This window comes from Venturia canescens, chromosome 1 (genome assembly GCF_019457755.1).
Source record: "Venturia canescens isolate UGA chromosome 1, ASM1945775v1, whole genome shotgun sequence".
Lineage (NCBI taxonomy): Eukaryota > Metazoa > Arthropoda > Insecta > Hymenoptera > Ichneumonidae > Venturia > Venturia canescens.
Window position 1 is genome coordinate 35,882,893 of NC_057421.1, and position 17,610 is coordinate 35,900,502.

The following is a 17,610-nucleotide window of genomic DNA, read 5'->3' on the forward strand; positions in this document are numbered from 1 at the left end:
AAAGAATTTTTTCAAACAAAAAACGTCATTTTCCAGAACCAACATCGTCGGTTATTCGCCAACATCGTAGGAAATCTGGGAATCATTTGAAAAAAAAATATGTGAAGCGTTAGTATCGTAAACCCCATTTTCGTTAAGCATTCAAAATAATTTATCGCGTTACACTGAAATTTGTGCGATATTTTTGGCGCCAGTAATAAAAAGAAAGGTCGACCATAATATTTCGAAAAACAGACGAATTCGCTCAATTGAAGTCTGAGATGCAAGCAACAAAAGAGGAAACTTGGAAAAAAGTATAAGGAGTAAAAGAGAACGACCGCAGGGAAGTAAAAAAAAACGATCAAATGAAATATACAAAAAGAAGCAAGAATTTCGAAACTCCAAATCGTTTATCGTTTCTCCGTCGTACACAACATATACTCGTGGCTCGGATGTTACAAGACCATAGAAAAAAACGTACAAACAAAATATATAATGCCTAATTACTAATTACATTGGAATTGAGGGCGCAGTATAAAAAAAAAAGGAGGAAAGAGAGAAAAAGGTTGACGCTCTAATAATGAAAAAGGGAGATATTAGGGCGAGATAAGAGAAAACGAAACAGCGACGTCCTGCAGCCCACGTTATGGTCGTAAATATTTATACTTATTTATGTCACTTGCAGAGAACAAGGGGGGAGGGGGGCTGCACGGGGTCGGCATAACAAAAATAATGTCAGTGTGTAAAAATAATACGAGTTACAGTCTCGGCATTTAATTCTAAACTTAGATATCTTTAAATCTATCAAAACAAATGAAATTAAAAAATTGACAATCATGAGCTCGTTAAAAAATAAAAAAGAAAACAAATGATAGTGGATATTTTGCTTCTCTTTGCTCGTTACCATTGATTCTCCACAACATCAAACACATTTTTTCTCACTTTTAGCATTTTTCTTTTTCGTTTCCTTATTTCGTATTTTTTTTCTTTTCTTTTTTTTTCATCTCTTTTAATTTATTACAAAGACACATTTATTACTCTCGTCTCAGCTTTATCAGCGCCATTCATAATATGAATCATGGTGTTCTATATACATAATCCCATCGTCCACTCTCCAAATTAATGTTTCAACTAAGGAAACAAATACAGTTCGCATACATTCGTCTTTTTAGTGTATTTATTCTTCGACCTATACTGCATTTGTATCGTTTGATCGATCGTTCGAAAAACTTGTTGTTTTTTTTCTCTTTCAAAGAACCGTACGTTGCGTAATGGAACAAAAATTGTCCTTCCCTCGCAAGATCTTATTTTCGTGATCCTCATGAAACATTGCTTCGCATTTCTGTGTCGTTTCTCTTGATACATTTAAATTTATTTAGTTTTTTCCTTTCTATTTATTTATTTATTAAGTGTGCTGAAAAATCGGTATAAATATAACCTACTTGAGGGGCGGGGGGTCGAGGGGGGGGGGGGGGGGGGCAAAGGGGGAGGGAATCGTTAATTAATAACGTCAAATCGTAATCGTCAATTTTTTTTGGACTCCTCTACTTGTTTCACTCATTGTTTTTTGCTCTTGTTCTGGAAGACCTGTAACGCTCGTTCGCTTTTATTTTTTTCTTTCTTTCTACGTATATTACGCGCCACTTCTAAATCGAATAAAAGTACGATTAATTAATTATCGTACGCGCAGTCTCGTCGAATTGATATTACAATTTTTTTTGTTAATGTTTAAATTCTTTCACGTTTATTTTGTTTTTTCTTGTGTAAATTGGGAGAAAAATCCTCCGACTCTACTCTACCACTTTTGCCAACCGATCGGGCCTACTATTTTCCTGAAACTACATCGATGTGTCCGCTTTCCTTGATTAAGTTTTTTGTATTTATTCGTGTTTCTTTTGTTTCTCTCTTTTTTCCTTTCTTCAATGTTGAAACTACTTTTATTTTTACTTAGTCGTTTAATGTGTTTATTTAAAAATTTTCTCATTTGGTTATCGAACGCTGGATTTAATTTCCGGCAAAGAATGTGGCAGAAAAAATTGTTCTAAGATTAGTAGTTCCATCGGTTACGATGATCTTTCTTTTTCTTGTTTCAACTACTTATTTACCATTGATACTATTATGCTTCGGGCGATCACGCTAGACGCCTGAAGACTTTTCTAAATTGTTAACGAATCCCTTAAAAACTATGCTAACTCCGTCGGTTATTTAATTTTTCCGAAGGTTATCGATTCAATTTTAATCATCATTTCCCTCGCTATTTTTCTAATTGTTTTTTTTTTTCGTCATACATATGGAGCATTCGACGATAACTCATCGATGGATTCACGTCGAAAAACTTGCAGTGTTTTTCGAAGCGTTACAAATCTCTTTAAATTACACAAATAAAACATTCGGAGGCGACGTTCTTTAAGAAAAACACGTTTTCAAGCGACGCTAGTTAATGGGTGACCGTTTAGTCACGGACCGACTGACACGCTCCTCGCTGAGCTGCATTGCCGAGTGTTTTTTCTCAATTTATGGTGGCGTAATTTGAGTGAAATCAGTCAAACATATCGGTCACAGGTTTTGTGGTTCGTATGAATCTTCGTGTAAATTCAACGTAATCGTGCGCTAGGAAAAATTGATCGAAGAGCACACATCAAAGGATTCAAAAGCAAAGTGATAGAAAGAGTAAGTACGAAAAACTAGAAATCTTACAAATATTAGCACATTTTACGATCCCGTGCAAAAAAATAGTATATTACACTGCAAGGGCAGAAAGTTTGACGCGCAGTTCATGGCTATGAAACGTCTGCCCTTGCAGTGTATACTATTTTTCTTTACAGCCGATCGAAAGTACGTTTCTTCCGAAACATGCATCTATCGATAGAAGATGTTTTGATGCCTGTCCCGACATTTGCTCAAAAAAACAAGATTAGCAAAGATAATTTATATGAATTCCTATGAACCTGAAAATAGATCATTATTCCGAACGACTATATTCATTTCATCAGATCGGTCACTTTATTTTTGGCCTTCGCATTGATTTCATCTGTAAGGATAAACGTATGTTATTCATTCGGATTTGTAGCAGTATAGTGCTGTTTTGATCATAGTGCTTGGAAATAATATGACATTTCCATAAAATATTTCCGAATGAATAACACAACCTTATTCGTACGGTTTCCGGATGACTAGACACAGCCATTCAAAAAATGTATAGGCAATATCGATTCAAACGTCAAAAGTCAAAAAAATAATTACGTCAAACCTTGCGGAATGCAGAAAAAAATGTTTGCTCCCGCTGAGAGAAATAATGGGGGTGCAGTTTTGACAGTGGAGAAATGTTATACTTTTAGCGCTGAAATCGGTGCCAAAAGTACGTACGTTCGACCGAGGTGTAAAGAATAATAGTTATTTTACCACAAAAGTGTTGGTTAAGGTGATCTGTCAGTTGTTCTACTAGCGCTTTTACTGGTTTTTTCCTAGTAGCTCGATGTTTGGAAAAAATATGAGTTTTACGCTGTTCTCATTTTATCAGAGAACAAGTTGTAACTTTTATTTTTCTCGAAAAATCAAGAATGTAGGCGTAAACGATGTAACCACTTTTCAGCTATCTCTCTCGAACCCGCGCAACTGATAGATCACCTTAAAGTCTTCGATTGTCGAACTATCGTACGAAATTCGATTTTTTCTTACTTTACTTGAGCCGTTATGCCTCGTAATTTTGTTGAGGTCTTCGTAAATTAGCGTGTATTATAAAACTCACTCAAGACAGCATATCTATTTATTTTATTGCAAGATGTGTACCGATCGTTCTATTTTCACATCTCGTACATGAGACTAATAAATATATATTTTTATATTTTTCGCAAGTGTTTTGAATACTGCAAAAGTTCTTTCTACCTGTCGGCAGCCGCTCATGAAACGTATTCTCACACTCCACGTCTCAAAGATTTCACAATTCTTTACGGCAATATTCACAATTTGTTTGTCACTTATTAGATAAAATATTAGAATGATAAATCAAAGCAAATTTCTCATTGCCCGACCATAGTTTAAGGCTCGAGTAGCGGGAGTGCTGTCGGGTTGAAAATTTATGGAAATTTGGTACGATTGAGTTGCGTGAATGACTCCATTTGTAAATCGTTGTCCTCTTTCGTCTTTGCGGCTTTGTAAAACGACAAAAAACACAGCCAATATCTCTCGAGCGTCACATCACAAAAACTTATTTATTTCGCTATAATTATTCGCTATGATCACCGTTATCGCTTATCAACTAATGTAATTCGAATAAGATTTTGTTTGTTTGTATGTGTTTATTTTATGCGTGACACTCAAGATAAAAGAGATATGACGTGAGCGGTATTGCGTTAGCGTTCAATAAAGGACGAACGAGGACATTACAAGGAAACTTAAAAAATTAATAATCCTGAATTTCGCAGAGACGCTACAAGTCTTCCATGCTTCGGGCTTTCGTTTTTTTCTTATACTTTTGCCGATTTGATTTTATTGATCTTACGTAAAGATTTACGTTTTCTAATTTGGTTTCTCGCTACGTAAGAACCTCGTAGTTCTTATTCGGTTTGGCTGTTTATCGAGAAGTGGTCCGTATTAGTTTCAGAACAACGATGAGCGTCAAAGACAACGCTTCGTGTGTCTTGTACCTGAATTTTTCCTCATTACTTCATTTTCATCTTTCAATTTATTCTCTCATATTTTTGATTGAAATCAGTCTAAAGCTAATATTTGGACGAAGTGCGAGGATGGGTTGTACGTGCATTTTTTGCTTTTTTTTTTCGTTTAAATATAATTTTTTATCATTTTTGCTTCCTAAAAATTCAGCGTGCGTTATCACTCGAAAATTCGTGTCTATGTGGATTTGTGTGTGGATGTGTGTGTGTGTGTGTGTGTGTACGTGAGTTTGACTCCGTTCTCCTCTTGTTTCTTTTACTCTTCAACGTTTCCGGGTTCATCTCTATCCGACTTTAAATATGTGTATGTGTGTGCACAAGTTTTCATGAATTAACGAACGTTATTCGTTTATGCGAAAGAAAAATAATCATTTTTTTTCTTCGTTTTAGCACAAACGAATTGTAACCAGCACAAGACTCAAGGAACAGAGAATCAAAGCGTGTCGAAATAAATGAAAATGCAGTGTGTATTAATATATATGTACGATTTTTATATACATATATGAGTCTGCGTATGTATGTTGGAATCTAAAAGTGGATCAGCGTTGGTACGAGAGTATGCCGAAGCCCTGAAAGAGATAGAGAGATAGCGAGAGAGAGAGAGAGAGAGCGTGCGTTTTCCGTGACTTTCAGTGCTTGTTTTTTTTCCCCATCACTGTGTATTCGTGTCTCTCCCCGTGTGTCTCGGTGTATTCGTATCTTGCGCTAGAGTAATTTGAATTTTTTTTATTTTAACGATTTCGCACGCGTTTCGTTTTCTTTTTCTTCGTTTATTTTTTATCGTTTGTTTAAATGTGGGCGGCCCCGGATCACGCGTTTTGCATTCGCAAATCCGGATCGCTTATTTTTATTTCGATCCCTCGTCGTCCTCGAGTTTGCTCGATACTAACGACACTTTCACACTTTTTTTTCTCCTTTTCTCTACCGTCGTGTGAGCGAACGCGCGAGGGCTTTCGCGCTCAGGCTCCATCTCCGAGTCCTCATCCTTCCCTCATCATTATTTTCTAACTCTTTTTCTTCTCCCTTTTTTAATAAAGTTCTTCTCGCTTAAACCCGACCTCATGTCTTGAGAGTCGAGTGACGAGAGTCCGCATACGTCTGTCGTGATTCCGTGAACAGATGACAACCTTCGACGCTGAATATCGACACCTCTGTAAACACCAATCACCGACCAACTATAAATATTACACACGCCAACACATAGAGACAACATGGACGCGATTCAATGCTCTTTATGAAGAAATTTATTAGTAAGTCAGACGCTTGTTCGTTGAACTCGATGTCAGAAATCGATAAGATGAGCCAACTAATGGAATCGGAGTTATTTTTTTTTTTTCATGCGTGTTCGGAGAGCATAAAACTCACGATACTGACATGGATTTTTACGCAAATTTTCTTCTTTTTTCTCTCCTCCATTGGCTATCTCCGCTCCTTGGAAAATGTGTCACACCATCAAATTTTCAATATTGTTATATATATTTTTATTTGGGAAAATCTACTTTGGAATTAAAACGCGGATGAAGCGTTTATGATAATTTTTATGTCCCGGCTTCATGATAATTTTTCGTAAGAAATACATGACGAATTTTTATTGCATTGAGCGAAATGCGGAACTGAAGAATTTTAAATGAATTTTTTCCATCTCTCGGAGGTTTATGTGAAACCTTTCATAGCGATATTAATCTTTGACGTGCATGATTACTCACCATCAGGCAGTTCGTATAATTTTCTTGGTAACGAGGCAAAATACGGATGCCGAAGTGCCGCTTCGGCGCTTATCCGTTCATCCGGATTGAGCTGTAGCAACGAGGAAGCCATGCTATCACCCTCGGCGACGTCGTAAAGCCTCGGAAACGAGAGACCGAGTTTTCGTATTGGATAAAATGCTAGTCTGTGGGGACTGTAACCCGGTAAATGAGTTACTCCCGACCAAGTTTCCTCGGTCGGTGTTCCGAGTATTTTGAATATCTTGTCGAGCTGATCGTACGTACAACGTACGCCGGGAAACGTCGCAACGCCGGTTAACATCTCGACAAATATACAACCTACACCCCACATATCCAACGAGCCCGAATATTCCGTCGAACCTAGGAGAACGTCCGGTGGCCTGTACCAGAGTGTCACAACTTCGTGTGAATACGTATGCGACGGCACCGATTTTGCTCTCGCTAAACCAAAATCAGCGAGCTTCAATTCACCGATCTCACTTATCAAAAGATTTTGAGGTTTTACGTCACGGTGAAGCACTCTCCTGCAATAAAGTCCATCGGTATCAACAATGTTTCATTAACAATTAATCCATTAACCCAATGTAAATAGTGAAACAATTTTCAAACGAATAATTTTATTTGTAATTTGATGAGAAAAAAAGTGCGTTGATGTTGAAATCAAACTTTTGCTACCTCCCGCGTCGTCCAATTTTTAATCTGATTAATATTTCAATACGCGATCACGATGCTGGAGACAAATACGCAGAGTTTCAATAGATGAGAAAATTCTAAATTTTTCAAATCGGATTTTGAGAAGTTTTGGGAAACAATTTTTTATAATTAGAACTTTCGTAGCGAATAAACGATCTACAATTATTGCTGAGTTTCCTTCAAAAAGAGGTTCATACGGAGAAAAATACGAAAACGCGAAAGCAAGGGAGATTCTTCACAGATTGTTTTTAAATTCTCATAACGTGAACCGAGACAATTGTATGTAAATTTCAAACGTTTTGGTATTGAGAAGTTAACATGAAAGTTTGATGTTTTATGGTTAAATGAGAATGAAGATGATATCTGAATTGATAATAGCTAATTGTATGAAGTACCTTCGGTGACAATACGCGAGACCTCGTAAAAGTTGAAAGAGGAAGAGCTTGACGTTCCGTGGATCAAGACCACCGCCGCTGCCATACTTTTCCATATACTGTGAAAGATCGGTGTGAACATACTCAAACACAAACGTGAGAGTTTCGCGCGTGTGAATGATGTCGTGAAGCGTCACGATGTTGTTGTGTTTGAGTTCCTTAAGAAGACTGGCTTCGCGTATGGCAGTAAACGGTGCTCCCTCTTCCTCTTGGAGTCTGATTTCCTTCAAAGCCACAACTTGATTGGTCAAATGACTGAAACCCTTGAACACTGTGGCGTATGAGCCCTCCCCTAATTGTTCCAGCTTTATGTAAGCCTCGGATTTACCGAACGGCGAGTCACCCTGTGATGAAAAAACAGAAGAAAGAAAAGCGTCATTATGATTTACTATTTTCAATAACTTTTAATTATTCTGAATTGAAGCGTTAGAAAAAATGATTTTAATATATGAGAATGACGAGTGGGGAATGTTGATCATGGACTTTTTCATCAGTTTTGTCAGTCGTATCGTTCAAACAAGAAATTCGGATGTCTTTTTACCCCAAACGCAGAAAATCTCTTTGTTCTCCGGGGTGGTGGATCGGGACCGAGAAAAACCTCGGATTTTGGTCGTGGAGGACGTCGTGGCCGCAAAATAACTCGAGCCTCTTCCCTTATGTCTTCATCGAGGAGTTTCGAGTCGCTCGATACGGAGAGCTGACGATGGACTCTATCGTGATCCCCGACACCTGTCCATTCTGCAAAGACAGTTAATCATCGTTAAAAACATGAAGAAATGTTTATTACTTTGTTCTTCAATCGAGTGTCATCCAGAGATAAATTTACGAGGATTCTTTACTCGTGGCGTCAAGGAGAATGGACCTGGCGAGAAAATAAAAATGAGGTAGCCGAAAATATTGACTCGAAGAGACTGTAGATAAGCTGACGGATGGCGCAGCCACGTAAGAAAGTCAAACGTGAATCATTCAACGAGTCTCAGCGGCGGGTAAGATCGTGAGCTGTGTTTTAAAAACTGTTTTTACTTTTTAATCCGAACGTCTACGGTCCGAGCACAACGTTGGACTGGCGATAAGAAATTCTTGATAAAATGTCTCCAACCTCATAGATTGAAGAAGGAAATACAGTAGAAGAAGCTCAAAATACGTATCACAAAGGAAGAGAAGAGAAGAGTGACGAAAGTGTACGAATTAAGGTGGAGAAAAAATCTCTCTCACCGTATCGACGATCTTTATCCGTAGGTATATTGCCGTTTGGTTCCAAACGGTCTAGGAACTCCTCGGAATAGCCATTGTACGGCAAAGGTCCTCGGTTCGTAACGTCGTCAGCCTCTTCTTTCGATATCGCTGCAACAAAGTCGAATACAAATCATTATTATTCGTAATATTATGAACGAAGGATAAAGCTCACTGAACGTTTACCAATGAAAAATGTTTTTACCAGTAAATTTAAATTTATTTACAATAAAATCAGCATCACGAACGTTTTTAATGAATTTAAGGGCCACAACCGAATACATTTTTCAATTATTTTTGTCATTATGTATTCGTCAATTCGATATCCACTCCATTATTTTCAAAAACTCTTCTCGGTCACCAATTGTTATTCGGAGTTGTGCAAACAAACATTTGAAATATCATTTTTTGAGAAAAAATTCGAACGTGACGTCCGAAACCTCGAATTTTTTATTCAAATGAAATTATAATGAGGAATGCGATAAATTCCTTCTTTCGAGCTTCTTCCTACTCTCTCGCAAAGATTCCATGACACGACTATTATTCGTGTGTAAATAAAAATACGAAGGCACAATATTTGGTGTGTGTTCTCGTATGACTCGGTAAATACGAGCATGCATTTATATATACATCACGCGGAACAGCAGCGTTTTACAATCGTAGTGCAAATAAAACAATGAAGATTCGAATAAATGATAAGACGTGTTGCAATTGCATAAAAGAACTCTCGAATGAATTATCTCCGGGGTCTTTTAACGGGAGAACTTAACAAGGCAACAAATGATACGGTACAGAAAACACCGGAAACAGTCTTAGTACTGCTTTTTTTTTTTACTGATCCATCGATTATTCCAAGAATTCTTTTTCTATAGTCGACTAATTCTGTGACTGTAAAAAACCAGCGAATTCATTGTTCGGTAAAGTTTATAGAATGACGTATTCGTTAGTTCGACCAATTAGAACCGTATGAAAAAAATGAGACGAATGGTAACAACTCACAAAGTCTACCGAAGCTGTGGCTCAGTCGTTTTTTCAGTTTTTGCACTCGACTGAGCGCCCCTCCTTTCTTGTCCCTCATCGTTACGGTTCCTGAAATCATATTTTCATATTGAAATAATCAATGAGTCGATAGAGCAATATAAAGGGATGTAATGAAAGGAGATAAATGGAATAGCATGTGAGCGAGAAGAATGAAATAGACGAGCGCGTTTGAGTCATAGGTGCGTTCGAAGAATTGTTGAGTCTCGTTTGAACGAAGGAGTGTCAATGGACATGGTTCAATTGGTTATGTTTTTTCTCTCATTTCCCCGCTCGGTAGTTCGCTCACTTTTTTTCTTTGTTGGTTCAGCAACGCGAGACAAGTGGATCAGATGAAGAATTTAAGGAATTTCTAACGTCACCGATACACACCAGCGATGATGTCATTCTTCGGTGGTAAGCAACGCGCCAGTGTTCCTCAATCTTATTATATTCAATTCCAAGCCACTTTTCACATATATGTATGCACATTTCTATGTGTTCTCAAGCGTTACGGACTGCATGCTCGTGCATCGTGTCCCTCGGATCGCCGCAGTGACGTCAAAATCCCTCTCTCTCTCTTTCTTTTCCTTTCTTGTACATTCGATCAAAATGTATAAATATATGAATACAAAAATAGATAAACTCACATTGTAAAGGACGATCGGCGAATCGCGAACCGGAAATCGTCGACATTCCGATACGTCATTTGTAAATAAGAGCTTCGCGCGTCACCTTTTTCATGAACAAACGACTCGACGCTCCATCACGTTTATTTTTCGTTCAATTTACTATAGAAACTTATATAAATTGAATTTTTTTGTGCATTTTTAATGGTAAAAAACTGTGACGAACAATGACGTTTATTTAAATATTTATCGGTCCATTTTCTCAGAGATCGATACGACCGTTCGAAGAACTGTCAAAAAGCTCGTTGCTCGAACTGACTCGCTGTTCGACTCGTGAGATAGTTGTACGTCCACCGACATTTTCATCGATGAAAATAATCGAAGGTTCTCAGTGATGGGAAAATCGAGTAATTTCGCGAGGAGCTCGTACCGTTCGAGTGTTCGAACCATAGATGAATTGACGTAGGAAAATTCACTAACGATCGGAAAGGGTTTTCAAGGTCCTTACACCTCTCGCAGAGCCTAATTGAGGTGAAAAGAGTGCTCTCCATTTGATGCATCGTCAGTTCAGACCTTGGCAGTGAGAAATAGTTTGGAGGAGCTCTCGCCAGGCTTCTCGGGAGTATGATCAAAGTATATGGCACTGTGGCGCAGTCTCACAAGTGTTTTGTTGATAATGTAATATTCCTGAGGCTCAGAGAGAGAGAGAGAGAGAGAGAGAGAGAGAGAGAGAGAGAGAGAGAGAGAGAGAGAGAGCGGCGGGGCAGGGGAGGGCCGACAGACAAGGAGGCGAGGCCCATTTCCTGACGTAGCAAAAGCTCTTTCTGGTCATTCGAGAAATGCAGACTCGAGGCACTTCCGAAATGTCCCTGGGACGAGGGCTCTGCACGAAAGGGAATGGAAGCACGTCTTCGATGCAATTACACAAAGTTGAAGAAAATTGACTCTTCGAGGTCGACGAACTCTCGAGATACGCGTCACACGACACACAGCCTCGAACAACTTTTCGCAACGAGAATATACTTCACATCTCTGTCCTCGCACTTGACACCGAGCCTATTCTCGTGACAATTAACGTCATTACGATTACTCTTGGAATTTGTCGTCGCTGTTGTTACACTTTCAGTTGTACGAGAGCACGCCACTCGCGCTTCTCGACTTCCTGCGTGCTTTTGTCTTTTCTCACGGCGCCCGATAAAAACGATTAATGCGAGAGAGAACCACACGGCGGGCTTTTGTTTGCACACGAATACGCGCGTGTGTACGTTCCCCGCACGAAGCTCGTCCGTGTATTTCTCCCCGTCTCGACATTCGACATGTATTTTGACAAGAAACGTTGACGCGAAGAATTAATTGGGCTTCCAGACAACGATCAAGATAAATCGAGCCGGTTATTTGACAGTTTCGTTTTTCCCCCCACGGTCGTCAACGATCCAACGATTTTGAGCATGACCGATAAGCCTCACTCGACAATTTCTCTCTTAGGTGGTTTCGTAAACAAATAAACACGAAAATAAATGCGAGCGAGTCGGAGAGCTTTTTCACTTTGCTGAAAACGAATGCATTGTTACGTCCACATTATCTTACACCTTTGTTTATGCGTCTACGGACCTTTCCATGTCGAATCTTTGTTTTTCTCTCCTTCGTACCAAGAAAAAAACACGCTGAGCCGCGTCGGCTTAAGAAAGTAATTGGGATATTTGTGGGGAGATTAGCCGAGGTCCGGAGGGACGGAAGCGAAAGCGACTCGAGAAATGTGGACGCGTATGTAGAACCAACGAATCGTTTTCTTCGGATTTTGCACGCCGAGATTAAACGGTGCGATGAAAACACGAAATTTCCATGAATTGTGTTTGAACATTTTTCACAGTCTTCACGACGACAGTTTTTCTTTGAAGAATATGCGAGCTTGTTATTTCTTCACTTCACAAATCGAAGCACTTGAAAAACGAAAGAATTTAAGTGCAAGTGAATCCGAAGAATTCGATGATCGGGGTCTGAATTAGAATTTTTTTCCTTTTTTTCTCTACGATTTTGCTCAGGAGATTCGTACGGTTCTCGCGAGCCGGATCGATTCCACACGGAGGAGACGGTACATGGCCGAAAGTGGAACGATTCCCAGCATGCTCGTGTGCCCTGGGAACACCGATGTGGGAAGCGAGCGGGAGTGAATTTATGGGCATGTGCAATTTTTATGTTACGCTGCCTCTAAAAAATTGAAATAAATATTCGTTCGTTTTTTCAGTCGATTCGAGGTCTACGTACGATCGGAAACGTGCTGCTATCAGTCGCAGACACTTTTATCGATTCTTTTAAAACACGAAGAATATACGCAACGGTGTGACTAAATTTCGCCACTTCATTTTTCATTTCTTTTCGTCGGAGGCGAGAGAGGAAAAAATCGTAGCGTGGAGAGTTCGAACTCGTTGAAATCTCCTCCTTCGCCTACTTCGAAGAATTATTTACGTTTTTTCTTCCCGTGTAAACACTGCGAGCACCACTTTTATTTCCTCAGCGCCTCTTACCACCTCCGGCGAATATTACCAACTAATGAAATTAAAGGGGAACAGATTTTTTTAGCTGCTCTCTCACACGTTAAGTCGAAAGTAAATCGACTGGAAGTTGAGAGCACTTTGTGTCCCCTCTGCGTCTCTCCTGTACGTAAAGATCGTGGAGACAAAGGGGATTGAAAGAAGAAAAAAAGCAACGTACGTATACGAGGAGAAAAATTGGGTCTGTCAGTGACGAAAAAAAACGATAAAATTCAGATTAATTCGCACGAAGTAACAGAGAAAAACTACGTAACGACAATTCGAACGAAAAAAAAAAACATTACGAAATGAAGTGTTGAAAAAAATCAAATGAAACGTACTGAGGATTCTTGTCACGGAAACGAGCGCTCGAAGGACGACCGGATTCAAAGAATTTACGAAGTCGGAGGATAAAATGTATCTGAGAAAAACTTGGGATAAACTCGGAACGAAACTCTCGTCCACACTCTTTTTAAAGCACAAAAACACATTGCCTGCCATCCCCTTCCACCCTGTTACTCGCTCTCATCCTCCCCCCTCCCTCCCCTTCTTCCTTCCGACACGGCAATCTATCGACGTCTCACTTGCCTGTTTCGAACGAATAATACACAGCATAATATTTATATATGGGTTAGTCGAACCCGATGTCAAATTTCTGACAGTTGGATTCTGGGAGTCGAGGTGAAGTTTTTTTTCTCTTCCGAGCAAAACACCGTCTTCGTGTTTACATTCGTGACAATCTTTTGTCGATCGTCTATTTACCGAATTTTCGGCGAATCGACGGACATTTCGGTGTATTTTTTTTTTTAGTATTCACTTTCAAGTTACGATTGCGACTGGAAATTCTTGAAAATTGAAAATGTCTCTGCCAGCTATGCGCCAGTCAAAACTTTAATCGCCTTTTTCTTGAAATAGTTTTTCCCAAGCGGCCGGACACGACTACGCGAGAACAGATTATCGATTTGCTGCCACGAATCTCAATATCCTCACTGAAAGAGCCTGCGATGAACAGGCGACATAGGAATCCTTAAGCCGAGAGCCCTCTTATTGCTTTTTTTTCAATTCTACTGTTGACAACTTTTTTGAGACTTCAACATTTAATCGTGAGGGATTCTACATTTTTTTTTCAAAATGATTGTTAATCACTTTTACAGAAATTTATATGACTATAATAACACTGTAAATTCGTCGTCAGCTGTACGTCAACCTAACCCTAAAAATGTTGAATGGATTCCCACGCTTCGACAAGTACGCCGAACATTTCACAATACTTGTTTTGATTTGAGCACACCTCTAAATTAGATACTTTACGTGTATTCTTCAGGTTGTAAACAAACTTCATTTCGAGTCGCGCAACGACCGATATAAATAGAGCAGCGTAAATATAATCACAATGATAAAATATAGTATAAGCGTTCACTTAATTTAAGGCAAATTGCCTTGACCGAATTTACACCGTTGTAAACAATCAATTATAAATTGATAAGCTGTCAATTTTTTCGATCGAACGTTTACGTCCATTCGAACAATTGTGTGGAATTCAAACATAGGAATATTTTTTCAACTTCGTTGAGTCTCAATGTCTTGAAAGAACAATTGAAAAATCGATTATGTTAAACTCGTCACTGGAGTGTAACCCCTTGAGGTCAACGAAGAGATGCCTATCCACGTGGCAACCAAGATGCGCACGGGTCCGAAGTGTAGTAAAATATGAGTGACTCAAAATGGTGCGTTTACTTTCGTCTATAGTGGACACCTACAACCTTTGAGTATGACTTGAATGTAAATTGTTCTAAAAACAAACTCGCTGAAAACGTCGAGGAGTTACTGATGATTATTTGATGTGTAATCTATGAATAACAAAAACAATATATCATGTACTTGAAATTGAATCAATTCCATTGTAAAAATGACGTGAATTTTCTATTTCTACAATGCAAGTACGAATATTGACCTTTTTCGAAATACCCATTGAGATATTAATATTTCTCGTGTCTGCAAGATACACAATAAATTTCTTGGTGTTTGTAGTGTGAAAATCGATCTTAAAATTTAGCTAATCGACGTGGAGCGCTTTATACACTCACGTATTGATGTGTATATACATGTACGTATACGTTCCCCTACAAGACAGCACACACTTGACACAGTCCATATCCTCCCTCTCGTTCTCGATCTTATCTCAAGTAGAGAACGAGGGGGGTTAGGGAAATCCGATAAATGAAATTCATCGAAGCAAAAGTCTGAGAGCTTTTTCTCTTTCCCCTCAAAACACACCATCGATCGAACTCAAACACTGTGAAAATATTTTCTTCGTCTCCTTGCATTTTTACCCTTGCGAACTTGAGAGAAAACTTACTCGTAACAAAAGTGTACATTGTGAGTCAAGAACGACTCTCGCGTCTCAAACACACGAGACAAACTGCCGCGACAGCGTTCTTGAAACCACCGAGACACACACATACACACGTAAGAGAGTAGGGGGTTAAGGTAGATCGAGATAAAAGACGCCTGAAGCACGAAATCATAAAATGAAAAAAAAATAAAAAATAACCATAGGAAAAAGTCGACAAGGAGAACGGTGGGGAAAAAAGGAACTGTGTAAGGACGAAGCATAGTGAAAGGAGTAAAAAGAGCAAAGCCAGCACATACTCACACACTTACCAACTTCATGAGTAAAAAATGACAAAAATCCGGTGGAAAAGAGCAAATTAAAACACAAGGAAAATCTTTTTATTGGTCGAGACTCACCCTCTTTGCTCTTCGAGGCTGCCGAGCCCTTGTCCTGACAGTACATGATTACTCATTCACTCGCACACACCTCAACATCACATATGGGGCGTTAACACCGAAAAAAAACTCGCGATTCCACTATATATTTTTTTTATTTGCATCGTTGTGCGATTAAAAAAAAATACAATAAAATATGTGAAAACTGATTTTCACCGACGGAGCATCGCGAGATTTTCATTTATTGTATACACAAATTCGATCTAATAAACATGTTTACGTCGAACACTTTTGAAACGAAAACGAGAATGAAACACACGCCGGAACGAGAAAAATTGGCGTTTATAATAATATATGTGGTACGCGTGTGTTGAGAAGAGACTTGGGTTTGCCTTTACGGTCTTGCCACGAACCGCGGTGGCGACAAACGGCAATAGTTCCAGTAGCGGCACGTTCCCGCGCCACCGTACGCTATGGAAAAGCCCCTCCTGTACTTCGAATTCAACTTTTATAAAGAGAAAGAAATAACACAAAAAACGATAACTTTGAATGGAAACTCGGTGAAATATGATTTTATTGGCATTTATTGTTCCTGTTGTATCTCTCGTAGATCCGTGATCTTCACTTTTTTGCTGTTTCTTTCTTTCTTTCTCTCTCTCTCCCTCTTTGCCGGATTCTCAATTGCGTTCTCTCGCTTTGACTTCTAGCGCCATCTCTCGCTTTCTCTCTTTTGACTCATATGTCTAGTAGTTTTCTCTCTCTCTCTCTCTCTCTCACACACACATTCTTACAATCCCAATGTCCAGTCTCTCAGTCTAACAAGTATACGCACGTCCGTTCGTCTGTCACACGGTATGTCTTGATGCTCTCGATTTTTTCCAGCGGTTTAGGAGCTCCGAATGTATTTTATATTAAATGATGTATGTATATGTATAAATTTCGGCACATTTCTTGACCTCAACGAATAGTCACGTTCTTTCTCATCCGGGTTCTCACGGAGCTCACGGATAATGCTGGTTCAACGTATTATTTTTATTTGCTCTTTCGGAGTGTTTTTCTCTTTGGTTATATTTCCTTTACTTTCGAATCAAACAACACTCAGGTTTGAGGGAGAGAGAAACAACGATGAGAATAAACTTTCCGGTTTGATGACAGGGTTGAAAAAATTGAAGTATTTTTTTTGGTCCGATATTTTGGTTCGCACGCACGAAAAAAATGGACAAAACTTTCGGATTGGGATCTCCCTTGCTGGGGGCCGTCTCGCGGCCACTAGCGTAAAATAATAAGAAAAAAAAGACCGCGGAATTGTGTTTCACGATGTGAAAAAGCCCCCAGAGAGATGTGGAAATGTGGTGCGAATAATATGTATGGTTGTGTAAAACTACATACCGAGTTTTACAAAACTGACACTGCGGAACATCCCGGTAATGGCAGCACCATACGAACCCAGAGAAATACAATCGATGAAAACGAAACGCGATTATTTCACTCGTATTTCGTTATTTAGAAGTTTCCGAGGGTCAAATTTCAATCTAATACACATAACATTCGTTTAATCCAGTTGAATAATTCAATTAGAAATGTAAGCTTGTATTGCTAATGCCGTTATCACTGGGAGAGGGAGAAATAGAGATCGATTTGAGCTAGAAAGGATGGAGGAAGGTTTGATTCGAATGATTGTCGCTAGAGGGTATTATACAGCAGTTGAGAGTTTCTTTTCTCAACGACTTTTTTCGCCTTCATGACTGAACCAAAATGATGGATAAACTTCTGAAAGCTGATAACCGAGTTTTGAACTGAAATTTGGCACACAGCATCGTTTTGATATGACAAGACTTCTCTCCAAAGGATTTTTGAAGCATTTGAATATTTGCCGAGATATTGAATTTTCAAGTTGCTGTTTAAGCCCGAGCGAGTATATCTATATTGCTTGTCTCGCTCGGTCGGTATTCCCACTCTGAGCA

At 39.0% G+C, this 17,610-nt stretch overlaps 1 protein-coding gene and 1 long non-coding RNA gene across 8 annotated transcripts; one reads left to right on the forward strand and one right to left on the reverse strand.

Moving 5' to 3' along the window:
* Positions 1-370: 370 nt before the first annotated feature.
* On the reverse strand, positions 371-17,081 carry Eip63E (cyclin dependent kinase Eip63E). 7 transcript variants are annotated; one of them, XM_043431372.1, is made up of 7 exons: positions 17,036-17,081; positions 9,739-9,828; positions 8,722-8,850; positions 8,048-8,244; positions 7,468-7,850; positions 6,359-6,903; positions 371-5,803 (listed from the first exon to the last, which is right to left on the reverse strand). In XM_043431372.1, exons 1-7 carry the CDS (start codon positions 17,064-17,066, stop codon positions 5,712-5,714), a joined length of 1,467 nt encoding a protein of 488 aa, XP_043287307.1. In that variant the 5' UTR covers positions 17,067-17,081; the 3' UTR covers positions 371-5,711. The 7 variants fall into 7 exon arrangements, with proteins under 7 accessions (XP_043287307.1, XP_043287299.1, XP_043287314.1 ...); XM_043431364.1 differs by lacking the exon at positions 17,036-17,081 and adding an exon at positions 15,668-17,013; XM_043431379.1 differs by lacking the exon at positions 17,036-17,081 and adding an exon at positions 15,276-15,338.
* On the forward strand, positions 9,924-10,406 carry LOC122417743 (uncharacterized). The gene is made up of 3 exons (XR_006262345.1): positions 9,924-9,959; positions 10,088-10,173; positions 10,266-10,406. It is a non-coding gene; the product is annotated as an uncharacterized lncRNA (long non-coding RNA).
* Positions 17,082-17,610: the final 529 nt, after the last annotated feature.